Here is a 13,341-nt window from a genome sequence, read left to right as displayed (position 1 = left end):
TTGTTGTTTTTTAAAGACTAGAACCAGCGGTTATTAAAAGTCTGGCAAGACAAACCCAAAACGAGCACAAATGGATGACCATATTCCTAAGCTTCTTCACTGAAGAGCAGAAACGTCGTCCATAATCTCATGCCTGACCAACAGTGCATGGATACCTTGCCTGGATGAGGTCAGATGCCCAACACTGGGCCCAATTATCACGTTCACCATTCATTCATTCATTCATTCACTCATTGACTCCTCTCTCTGCTCCATTCCTATCATCCAAGTTAGAGTTTGGGCAATATTGCTTTCTTGACATCTCACTGCCCGGTTTCTGTATCCATCCGTTAGCTACCACCAGCCCACAGCTTCAGAAGCATCAACCAGACAACAGCTCTAACATTTGCATGATTATTTTGTTGTCTCTCTAAATTTGTATTAATTACTTAGATAGAAATATGAAGCTTGGCATTAAGGCAGTGTTAGAATTACAGCTCTGTGAATAGAGGCTTTTTTTATCTATTGGCTGTTCCAAAATCACAATCAAATTATTAGTTTATGTGATAGTTAATGTAGAGATAATATATATTTACATAGTTTCTAGGCAAAATGAAAAATTAAAAAAAATAAATCTGAGTACATAGAATTACTTCCCTTCAGGTTATGTGGTTAAGGTTTAAAATAATTTTAAAAAAATGAATACTTTTGAAACCTCTTTTAAAAAATAAAACAATTTCCATTGAGAAAATCTCTAAATGTACACTCTAATTATTTCAAACATTTGAGGCTTAGGTCTTCAACTCCAGCAACTAGGAAAAATCAAGACAGATTTTGCAGCGTTTCTAATGCCGCATATGAATTAACATGATGATAATACTAATGATACTTTTTAACTGGAAAAGCTTTAGGTCAATTATTTTTCCCAATTCTATTTTTACCGACGTATAAAGCTGTAAAACCCCAGATGGAATAACATAAGTTATAGCAGCAACAAAATGGATAACTGTGTTTCTAGGCTTTGTCTAAATTGTGCATGTTCCAAAATTATAAACCAGACTCTTTTATACATTTTTTCAGAGTAATAACCACCTCAATCACTGTGTGATGAATCTCTGGGTGCAGAAAATTGAATATCTAATTTTTTTAATGCTTTCTAAACCACAGTACCTTTAAATAACAAAACATTCATTAAAATAGAAGAGTAGACCAAATTACTGTACCAAACATCCTCTGCATCTTCGTCACACTCTGCCCCAAACTGGCAAATGTCACAGGTCGATGTCTCTTTTTGATTGGTTTCACCTGAGCCTTCATTGACTGTTTGATGGAAAGCAGAAGAATATACATTAGTAAAGACAGCACTGTAGCAAAGCACTTACCTCTCTCTACAAAAATCTATTCACCGCGTCAGCTTAATGTGCTGCTCACAGAGCCGATGCCTGGCCAACAGATAGGGTTGTTCAATGGGGCCGACCCAGAGATTTCCATGTTGGTCTCTGATAAATTCCCTGAATTGTGGAGTTAAAAGGATAACTGGAGAAAGACCCTTGCTTTTCCACTTAAACAATGAACCCTTCAAGCTGCAGCTCAGGCAGGTTGTGTCGCCACCGAGCCTCACCGCTTTGCTCCCTGGGAAAATAATGGAGGTGTATTGCTATCATCACACGCTGCCTTGCGTCCTTTACAGGTGAAGGCCTTGAGGTGGACCCCAGGGGATGTTTTCCAAAAGCAAAACATTTTTCTCCTCAAAAGTACAACTATGAGCCCCAAGGACTAGTTATCTCTGGCAGGAAAGATTTAGTGCTGTCCAGAGGAGGGGACGATCTCCAGCATAGGTTAAACCTGAAACCCAGGAAAGTCAACGCCCTTGTCTGTAATTGTGTAAGGTTTGTAACTGGCCCTTAAGTCAAAAACTTGAAGGGACTGAGGGGAAAATAAAAATATGGGTATTAGAGGACTGTGAAAAAATGTTGACAGCTGAGCACTGGAAGGGAGAAAGAGACCACTGGGGTAGCCACCAAGAAGAGAGTTTGCTAAAAAATCCAAAGGAAACATCATCTACATTTATATTAAAACACTTTTTGATGTCTTTCAATAGGTGTTGCTTTCTAGGAAGACACGGTACCTAGTGCTATCCTTCTGCCAGTTACAGAATAATTAAACCAACCCAGACTTCAGGTATCAATCAGCTGTGACTGATGTTACCTGCACAAACAGCCTCTGCAGTGTCATCCTTTCACTGGGAGTCAGCACTGTGGTGTGGGCTTACTGCACATTTGGGTCCCACCTACCGAGGCTGGTGGGGACGCTGAAGTGTGTCGGTAGCCCCACTGACACTGATGGGACAAATCACCTGCCTGGTGTCGTGCACCCACTGTGCGAGACCCCGTTAGCCTGGCTGTTACTGGAGGCTCTCGGGTTGGGAGTGCTCTGACTTCGAATATGGTCCTTTTGTTATTTACTCAAGAAAGAAGAAGAGTTCTGAGCTTTCACAAAGCTGTTGGGAGGAGAAAGGGCTTTTGCCCTTAAAAGAGAAAGTGTGACCCCAATGCCTGCTTTCTTACCCTGGACAAGTTACTTAACCTCTGTCCTGTTTCCCACTGTGTAAAATGGGAATAATACCACTTTCTACCAACAAAGGACATGGAAACAAGTTTGTTAAAGATCGTGACATGCTTAGATACTACAGTGACACAGACCACAGAAATACCTAAGGTAGATGGTTTGTCTCAGAAGCTTTTTCCTGAGGCTTAATATAGCAAAGAAAGTGTTGGTATATTTAGGTTTGAGCTACGCCACAGCAATTTCTTACCAGTCTTGCTCAAATTTAGACTATATTAAAATGAAAAAAAATTATGTATGATGAGCATTCTGATGATCCTAAAAGGAAAAAAAGAGGGGTTTGCCCTATTTGTAGAACTTTGCTCACTTTATATCCACAAAATTCAGGTACAAAAACACCAAAGGGGAAACTCAGAAAACATGGAATCATAGAATCATTTGGTTGGAAAAGACCTTTAAGATCATTGAGTCCAACTGTAACTTCCACCTCTAAACCATGTCTCTAAGCACCTTGTCTACACATCTTTTAAATACCTCCAGGGATGGGGACTCAACCACTTCCCTGGGCAGCCCGTTCCAGCACCTGATAACCGTTTCAGTGAAGAATTTTTTCCTAATATCCCATCTAAATCTCCCTTGGCGCAACGTGAGGCCATTTCCTCTTGTCCTAGTGCTTGTTACTTGGGAGAAGAGACCGACCCCCATCTCATTACACCCTCCTTTTGGGTCATAGTCTGGATTTTTGTTCTACTGCATCATCAGGTTTTGTGGGGAGGGCCTGCGCTGTGGTTTTTCTGTTTCCTTAAATGACTGAGGAACTCTTTAGGCTCATATTTTATAAAAGCCAACATAAAAAGGTGGACAGGGTGTCCAAGGGCTGCGTCCTCACACCATTAGCATCTCCATGTGCCACATTTGTGATCCCGACCCAAAGAGCACCAGGAAGCTCATGCTGCTGTACAGATCCTCCCCACCTCTCTGCAGCTGCATCCAGGCCTGGGTTTTTCACTGCATTTCATTTATATTTTAAATTTAGAAATCTTTTCTTGAGGAGGTAACTTGGACAGCCAATCTTGGCAGGGAATTTCCAGTGGTTAAGACATTAGACGGGACACATGATCTGGATTTATCAAGTCACACTGCTTTGCTGTGCCACAGTTACACTACCTGTGAACGGGAAACAGAATATTTGGCAGATACTTTGGGAGCTGTAATGAACAACTGTATGCAAAGTAAAACGGACATACAGGCAGAAGACTTCTTATGACAGCTGAGTGTTCCTTGCCTACCAGGAATATGACAATTGCTCCAGTTCAGGAGGGCAAAACCGTATTTTTTTATGGAAAAGAGCTATAATATTTTATTTTGTTATCCTGTAAATCACTTTTTTTGTATGTCCTTTTAATTAAAAACATACGTCCTATTTTTTTTTTCTCCTTGTAATGTTTCTGTTTATAACTGTCCAGCAGGTGTGGTTTGACCAGGGACTTCACATGGTTCCACACCACGAGCTGAGTAAAACAGCTACTTAAGTTATTGAAGGAAGGCATTTGAAAGATTGAGCATTCTGAAGAGAACTAACTGCTTTAGAGAGGAACATCCACATTAAGGCACAATGCAGTTCTTAATTTCTACTAGAAAATAATAGTTCACCCCTTCACATTTTTCTGAAGAAGCTCGGCATCCAGCGTTCCATAATGAATGTGCACGCTGTCATTAAATGTCCGAGCATGCAGCGGTCTCGATTAAAAAAAAAGACAGCTGTTTATCTCCCTCTCTCTCCCCTCCTGTTTTCCGTAACCACAGATAATATTATTCTTTACATTTACTGAAGGTGTGTTTTCTCTCCCTACACAGACATACACACTGGCATGTGCACCCACACCCTGGACTGACGCACGCAGGGGCTTGTTTTCTCCATGCTGTGCAGATAAGAGCTTTGATAAATCCAGACATCTTAGAAAGAGTTATTTTCCCAATATTTCCTGACGCTTTTTAGCTTGAGGACTAGTGGATGCTCATTTTCTAAGGTGACTCTTTTTCCTTTTTTTTTTCCTCACTGCACTTGCCGGTTTACACTTGCTTTCATATCTCAGTTGAAAAAAAAAAAAGTTAGCAAAAATAATCTAGCTTCTGAATTCCTCTTCCAAAAATAAAAGGAGTACAATTCTCTTTTTCTATGTTACATAGTTCTCATATTAGCAACTGTTGAGGTTTAACACCAAGATGCTGCAGGAGCAGAGTGGGGTTTAAGGAGGCTAATCACTGAAGCCCACCACTTATTACTCACAAAACCGAGAAATGTTAAGCTGCAAGTTCCTATTTGTATTAGCAAGATTAGCAACTTCCAGGGTTCAAGGAAATGTGCTAACATGGGTTGGAAGGTCACTAACATTATCTGAAAGTCACTTCAGAGACTATCTCAATCTCCTAAGCAATATAAATTCTTTAGCTGGGAAGGCACTACACACAATTTACAGAGCCAGTGGACTGTGGTAACCACAACACCTCCTGTTTTAATCATTTGGTCCTTTTCTGGCATTCCCACTGCACTCAGATCAGATAGTTGTGATTTCAAGAATGTCTGTATTGCCTGCAAGTCCCACAAGAAAGAAATCATTTTGGACACATTTTAATTTGTTTCCATAGTTGAAAAAACAGACTGAAAGTACCATCAGTAGATTGGTCTGACTGTGCTTATCTCCTTTAGTAGCAGGAGAAAACTAAAAGCCCCAAACTGTCCCCCCCATGGCTGTAGACACTTTTACTTTCTCTTTACACTTCAATCTCTTTGAGTCTTCTGTAGGTGCTACAACCCCAACAAATCATGCTGTGACTTTATCCACACAGCTTCCCAGACTCATGCTCTACTAAGAGTTGATGACTGGTGGTTTAGCTCTTTTAGCAAATGAATACCAAAATCCCTGCGCTTGAGCTTCTGGATAACTTGCTCAGTGTCTTCCAAAGATGCTCGATGAGCGTCAAGGGCAGAATGGAAATAAACTCTTTGCAATTTCCAGAAAAGCAGCTCGAATGGGTTGGTTAGGAATATGCACGGCAGCTCACAGTCTTGATCTGATATACAAAGCGTCACCTATTTCCTAAGTGACACAAGGGACATGCACATAGCTCACAGACCATACTATGAGGAGTAAATGGAGGTGGAAAGAGTAGCTGGTGAGCCATGAGGGAGAGAAAGAATTAGGTGGCAACACTGGCTAAACACAAATGTCTCAATCTCTCTTTGCTAACATGCCTCTGAAGGCAGCAGGGCAAACTCGGAGGAGTCTCAGTTCAGTTTTCATGTGGCTTTTGTAGGATTACCACCAGTATTACAATAATCCTTATTTAATAGATTTTAACTATACTGGAGAACACAACAAAGAAACAGCATAAAACATCATCCCCCCCACTTGAATATACAGAAATATGACTATAATGATTTGTTATGGTTGTTTTTTGTATTATGCAGTCTTCCTGCGATTGACGCGATCAGCTGCGCACTCATCACAATCCCTGATTCTGACTTGACTCCTCATGGTGGGACATCTTTGCTATTGTTGAAAGAAGAACTTCAAACAAAGCTTGCTCTAGTTCATCCTAACAGGATATCCGCTTGTTTTTAGCTATAAAACCTAGGTGACAAAAAAAATCATGTGGAGATGAAGGTTGATGGCCATTTTTTTATTTTGGAATGAAAGCTAATATGCAAATTAAAATGTGGAGGAGGAGGAGGAGAAGAACGCTCTTCAGAGCAGCCGAAGTGATGTTGCTACATGCTTCAGTCCTAACAGGACTGCTCTGGGCAGGTGACAAGGTGAGTGGACAAAGTGAGAAAGCTCTGAGAAACCAGGGCAGAGAAACCAGCAGAATTTACTAAATGTGTTAGAACAAACACTACCCGCACCTCTACCAAATGGCTAAAAACACCTCACAAACTTGACCAGTAAAAGCCCAGATGCTGAGGGCGACTTCACTCTAATCAATAAGTCCTTTTTCCTGAAAGCATTAGCTCAGCCAAAACCTGCAAAGTGAGAAAAATGAAGGGTGCGAAACAGGGGGTGGACTCACGAATGACTCTGCTCTCGAAGTCTGGCAGAGGCTCAGAAAGGCATTACAGTCAAAATGAAAAGAAAATGGCCTACCGTATGGGTAATAAATCCAAACTCTGACATGCCTTGTTCTGCTTTACCCCCGCCGTCTGGCTCCATCTCAATAAATACAAATTTGCTCTCACACACATACACAGACACGCTGGGGAAATTACTTATCACACAAGAAAACAGTGTCTCTACCCATCTCAGGACCTGACAGAGAACTTTCTTAAGAAGGCCTGAAATATTCCCCTTCATGCCAATGGGCCTTTAATCTGTTTCTCCATACCACCAAGGGTCAGGCCTTGAAACCACCTCTCTGCTATTGATGGGCAGGTTATTTAAACGGGAAACCAGACCACCTTTCCCAGCATTTATATTGCTTCAGGTCCCATCCTGGGTACCTCCACGTTGCCTTTCTCAGCCAAGTGCTGGAAAAGGTTAATGGGATGACTTCAGCGTGATGCATGTACCTAACAGGGTGTTTGGGGAGGAACTAGATGTATCCAGCCAGCTCAGATTGCTGATAAAATGTGCTCTTATCTTCTCGCTAAAGACCATGTAGATACAGCCTGGCACTGCTTTGATGCCAGTCAGACTCAATTTGCAGTGTTTTCCAGCTCTCGTGTTTCTACTGTGACTCTCAGGTTGTATTTTTTCTGAAAATCAGAGCCGGTGGATTATCTCAATATATAAGGATCTCAGTTTCTATCTATATTTGTTTTGAAAGGTATGTCTAAGCTTTAGGGCTGCAGAGAAAAAGGTTGTGAGCATAATAAATACCAGAAACTATCAAGTTTATAATTTTAAAAACCTAGTTATTTCTGTAGGGCTGATTCATGATTTTTTCAGTCCTGTGCAATGCTGAGTTTATGCTGGACAGGGAAGAAGCACTTACAAAACAGCTTACTTGTGCAAGGCCCTGTGCAGAGCTCACCCGCACCTTGTGGTGAAGGGTCTGATTCTGCCCTGGATACAGCCTAAGCAGTGCAGGAAATCAGTGCCTGGGAAGTGCCTCGAGTTCAGTAAATAACTAGTATCAAAATTGTTTCACGTTATTACTAAGCGCTGCTGCTCTCTCTAGTTCCGTCTTTATTTTTTACCTCCTGTCTTGCTTCCTGTCATGCCTGCCTTCCCATTCTCTTTTGGCTTCTTTCCTTTCCCCACCGCTCCCAGTTTCTCTGCTGCAATTCCCCTAACACAGGGCCAGCACGGAGCAGCTCTGGCAGTCCTGTAGATGGGGTGTGGCTGCTGTGAGGAGAGGCATGGGCTCCTGCAAAGCTGCGTGCCTCTGGCTTCGCACAGCTCAACATCTTAGAAACCTTAGAAGCCTTCTCCAGCTGTCATCCAGTCTGGGGGCTTGGAGGTTTCCCCTGGTGAGGTGGGTAGCCTTCACACCCCCTGAACCTCATTTATCATAGCTAAAAGTGGATGGGACAAGAATAGTTTAACAGGAACAGCACAGTTTCTCTGCATCTATCTGATTGTAGCCCTCTCATTTCAGTGGGTACAACTGGAGGTCTCCAACAGCATCTGGGTCTGAAGTCAGGACATGACCCCCTACAAACCTCTGTAGGGACTTGCCTGTATTTGTACAACTGTGGCCAGGAGGGAATGGATTAAATTCTTACTCAAAGTTTATTTGTTCTAAATAAAACACCACTTGCTTGTTTCTGTCTCATGCATATCCCTGCTGCTCCTACAGTGCATTTGATAAAAAATTAAATACGATTAGTTGAGGCCAGTTTCTCCTAGAAAATATCTCTCACGGCATTTCAAAAGGAATGGCTCATTGAATAAAACCCTATTGTAAGCTTTCTGAATGCTGACATGAAACAGCTGTGATTATTGCACTCTTGTGCGGTCCCCCTACAAAATTTGATGTTTGCCTGGTGTATGTGGGATGCCAACATTGTAGATTTATGAAGGTGTACGATGACCAGCATTGACAGTATTTGCCAGCTTGAGGAAGAGGAGGCTCATTCAAATTTTGCCAAGAGCTTCCCCTCATAAACAGATTTGAGTAAAAAGCCAAATAGCACGTGGGGACTATTCATCTCTGCCTTGCATTAATTTAATTCTAAAGAGAAATCACTTCCTTGCAGGAGAATTTTCAAGGAATAGATACAGCTTGTTGTAAAAACATGCCTGCGATGCTGCCAAAGCCTTTGTGGCATCAGTCCCTGCTCTCATGTATTTCAATATGTCCAACAGTGCGAACAAAACAACCAAGTGGACATGCCCACAGCTGGATGGATGCAATGCGACAGGTCACCAATCAAGGCCATTATTGAAGAGCCTGGAAGGAGATTACTGTAGTCCTAATTGCAAGGACCAGAAGATTTTTCAGGATCAAGGAGAAACAGAAAAAGATGATGTCTGATTCCTCCCTCAGGTTGACTTGTCTGGCCACACACATCATTAAACCTCAGCACTCTGTCAAGGGAGATGGGAAGCTGCAGTCCAGGAGAGTACCCAATATCATAACGCTCTTCTTATTTGTCAGAAAAACGGCCATCAAAGGTTACTCAGGGGGAGAGTCAAGTGTGAGCCGCTTGTGGTTGGCTGGCCCTATGCACCAGAAGGGAGGGGAGCAGGCCAGGCTCAAAACCCTCTTCATCCCTTCTGCCAAAGGGAGGAAGACTGCCAAACACCCCTCTCCGTGCAGATCTGCAAAGAGCCCCGGCACCTTCGGGCTCTACTGACATGCAGGGACTGGTTCTGGCCTCTCCTCTTCCTCTTGCGTGTCTGGGCAGAAGCTGCATCCCGCACTGCCTGAAACAGGAGCTTACTTGCTGGATACCTTATGCTTGATGCACTAAACACATGGCGCAAAGATAATCTGATGGACAAAACATATGGACTATATACATGCCATATCATTGTGCCCACAGCTAATTCTATCAAGCAAATACTGCATTAGTTCAGTTGGAGGAATATAATTCAGCAGTGCCTTGCTCTACAGGGGAAGATGCTACAGTTGGACGTAAACCACAGAAATTACCCGTCTGTGCTTCCCCTGACCTCTGTCAAGAATTCGCATCCCACCTGAGGTTCTAAGCGCTTTCCTTCATTCTAGGCAGAGAGGAACCTGGATCACTGAATTTAGAGAAATTCAGTGAAAAAAATAAGGAAGGATCCAACCCATGGTTTCACAAAGCCTATGATAAGAAAGTCCCAAATGGGTGATGTGACTTCTCAGGGCTTTCTGCACTGAAAGGGTGCTTTTGCCAGCTTCCCACCTGGTGGAAAGATTAACAGAAGACTTGAATGTGAACCCTTACAGATACTCATCCTTCAAGAAACAGAATGAAAGGAACAAAGATAAAACCTAAAAGAGCTGTCTAGCATCCACTTGGCGACTACTTCAGTTTTAAGGTCTTTGTCACTTTGCTATTGATTTAAGTCTGTGTATCCTTTTGAATATTAGTATGGCTTGCAAGATAGCAACATCATACATAAAAATGTTCTTTATTCCAGAACAGATGAAACTCCCAGTGGTAAAAGAAGATTTAGGTATCTCTGAAGATTTCTTATCACTGTGCAACATAACTCTCTAATGGTTCAGTGCCTTGGAGGGTCATCTGAGATCACCTATCACATAAATCAAATAGGTGGCAGGCCACGAGAGTGGAAGCCTATAACAATTTCATGTCTTTGCTCGCAGGCATCAAATCTATCTTTTAGGCAGACTGTAGAGGAGATAATATGCCACTCCATTTAAGCCACTGAAGAACCCCAAATCTGTGTATTAACCAATTTGAGGAAGCTGTTCCTAGTCTTGACTGCACCACAATTATCTTGAAAATGACTGGTTTTAAATCCTAAAACATGGACCGCAGACACTGGTCCTGGTTCTAATTTACACTAAGGCTTCTGTAAATCACTCTGGCAATGGGAGGGAGTGTCACAGCGAGTGAAAGTCCAATTTACTTTATGTCCCATTTACATAATCAGGGTGGTGTAAAGTGGCTCTACTGTAAAAATGACTTGGGTCTACCTTTCACTGAATTCAACAAGAGGAGTGCAGTTTTATTCTCTTACTCCACTTTTCTTCCATGTCATACTCCTTTCTGTTTCTGTGGTGCTAATGCGGGTTACACACACGTAACTGAGAGCAGGCACAGCCCCGGAGCTCGGAATTTGAGAAGACACGTGCCAAGCTCATGCTCTGCAATGGGGACTCAGAGGAGGCAGCTCAGTCAGGTGCCAAAACTGGCAGTCAAAAACTGTGTTCAGCCGGGCTGTACCCTCGTGGTTGGGAGCCACGAGAGATGGCTCCTTATCTGCCTCTTCTTCCACCAGCTCAGAGGTCAGCCTGCATGCAAAGGGAGATCCCCAATCCCCCTTCCCAGCTCCTCCCCCAGAAGAATTTAATATTTCCGCAGCAGCGCTCCCTGATCTGCAGTAGTCACTGCTGAGCTGATCCGCTAAACTTGCACAACCAGGGCTCATCCTTCCGTTTGCTTCTTTCTCTAAAAGTGAGAGTTTCCGTTTAAAGAAAAAAAGAACATCCAGCTCAGAGCTAGTTGTACAAATATCCCACTCAACACGTGTAAAGGTATTTCTGCCTTCCCAAGCCTGCAGCTAGGCAGTCCTTGGGCTTCCGCTGTAGCTCAGGGCGCACAGGAGCGCAGGCACCGTAGGAACTTGCAAGAAGCTAAGATGAGGGCAACTACAAAGTTTCTAAGTCCTGCAGGAGGAGATACAATATTTATGCAACAAAGATCCTATCTTTTGCGTAACCTATTCTTCAACAGATGCGAAAACATACTGCAACAGTTAATTGCATGAAAATGTCCAGCAGCAGAGATGACCTTTTAGGATAAATAGGAAAAAATTAGTTGAACCATGTTTTTTCTTTTTATTTCCATTATCAGTGGGAAGTCGAGGCACTGTGTGAGTAGCACCAGCTGGTTTACAGCTTATGCAGTGGAACAGTCGTGTCCACAGCACAAAGCCCATGACAAATACTGGCAGCACTGCTGACAGCCTTAGCAGAAAGGCAAGGGAGGAGTTCATGAGCAGCACAGCCGCTCCTGGAAGGGTGGCAAAGACTTAGGAGAAGGAGCTTCCATGGGCCACGTCTGTGGATAAAACTGGGAATATAACTATGTTCTGTGCCCCGGAATTTCCGTGAGTGTTTAGGGAAAAACCTCCCAGACCTCCGCTAACAGGACAAACAGGTTGAGTGCGACACGTCAAACTCAAGCCTTGATATGAGCAGCGGAGAAGCATGGATTTGAATCCGTTTGCACCAGAACGATGTTGCCCTTCTGAGTATAATCTTGCAGATGTGTTTATGATATAGGGGGAGCCATATGGCATGAAAGGCTTAAACATTTAATCTCACTTAGCTACAATACACTGCATATACAGAAAATTGGAAGCCCAGCAGGAAAATGCCAGATTTCATTCTCACTTAGTCGTGATTAACCTTTATGAGCTCGCTCAGAGTTTTGTCACCTGCGAAGTCAGTCAGGGCAGGCAGGCTGTGAGAGCCCTGACTTTCTGCTCTGGCCAAGGCACCACAGCCCCTGAGCTCCAGCTCTCTGAGGGCTGTGCTGCCTGAAATGCGGGCCTCTCCCAGCTGAACGGCAGCACACCCTGCTCCATACCTTCCCCCAGGTATGGAAAGCGCAGAAGGGACTATAGGGAGTGAGTGACCTGGAGGGACTCTCCCCCTTCTCTTCCCACAACTGCGCTGCTTTGCACAGCTCCGGTGGGTCAAGTTTAGAGCAGCCATACACCAGCAGAGGGATGCAAAGCAAATAGCTGATACGTATCTCACTTTGCAAATACGCTCTTTCTCATTAATATTGATTCCCACACACAAACACTTTAGCTATATTCACTGATTGCATTACCATTGCAGAAGTGTAATTAACAAATTAAAAGGGAGGATTGTGATTCAGTTTAATTTGGGGAAAATCTTTAAAAAAAAAAAAAAAAAAGAGCCTGATGTTTGAGGAACATTCCCCTCTGCTATTCAATTTAATGCCTTGAACATGCTCTAAGAGAAACGCTTTCATCAAAACAAACGTGTCCTGAGTATGCTGCAGTACTGGCAAACACGGGTACTTGAAGAAGCATCAATGAGACAAAAGCCAAACAAACGATGGAAATCCAGACAGATGCTAAACAAGATACTAGATTGCAAATGAAGGTGTATCATCATGGAGAGAGGAAGGGGGGGAAATGGCAGTTGGAAGCTGCTCAGACTGATCTGAGACTGCCAGCTTATTCACAAAAACTTAGGAAAAGCAATAGAGAACACGCACACCATCAGTCCAGGTGAAAGCCAATGCCACAAATATTTGTGGAACGAGAGAAGGTAGAAAATCTCCCACACTTGCTGCCCTTCCAGGTGCTTGTATGATAAAATAAACCAGCTCCACTAAGGAAATCAATGTTTGCAAGAGCAGTCAAAACTCCTGAGCCAGGGTTTGACTGCTTTTCTCTCCAAAACCCAACTGAACACGCCTGGAAGAACGGCTGCAAAATGAGATCTACTTCCCCTCCCATGTCCTACGAAAAACACCTTTCAGGTGATCTAATATTATGAGAAACCATAATCATTAAGGATTGATCATGCTAATACAATTTTCTGGATGGCTTATTAACCTACTAAGACATGTTTTTCTCTACTTCCCTTCATTAGCGACAGCAATAATTAGGTAAGGACAGAGTAGAAAAATTGATC

At 42.9% G+C, this 13,341-nt stretch overlaps 1 protein-coding gene across 1 annotated transcript in view; it reads right to left on the bottom strand.

Moving 5' to 3' along the window:
• TMEFF2 (transmembrane protein with EGF like and two follistatin like domains 2) overlaps positions 1-13,341 on the bottom strand; it is a 136,304-nt gene that overhangs the window by 53,257 nt on the left and 69,706 nt on the right. The window contains exon 6 of the mRNA XM_035899118.1: positions 1,203-1,299. Within this exon, the coding sequence (XP_035755011.1) occupies positions 1,203-1,299 (97 nt within the window). The remainder of the gene's footprint in view (positions 1-1,202; positions 1,300-13,341) is intronic.

Source organism: Egretta garzetta, unplaced genomic scaffold (genome assembly GCF_000687185.1).
Source record: "Egretta garzetta isolate BGI_Z169 unplaced genomic scaffold, ASM68718v1 scaffold297, whole genome shotgun sequence".
Lineage (NCBI taxonomy): Eukaryota > Metazoa > Chordata > Aves > Pelecaniformes > Ardeidae > Egretta > Egretta garzetta.
Note: the sequence above shows the minus strand (reverse complement) of the source record. Positions and strands in the feature narration are given on the sequence as shown.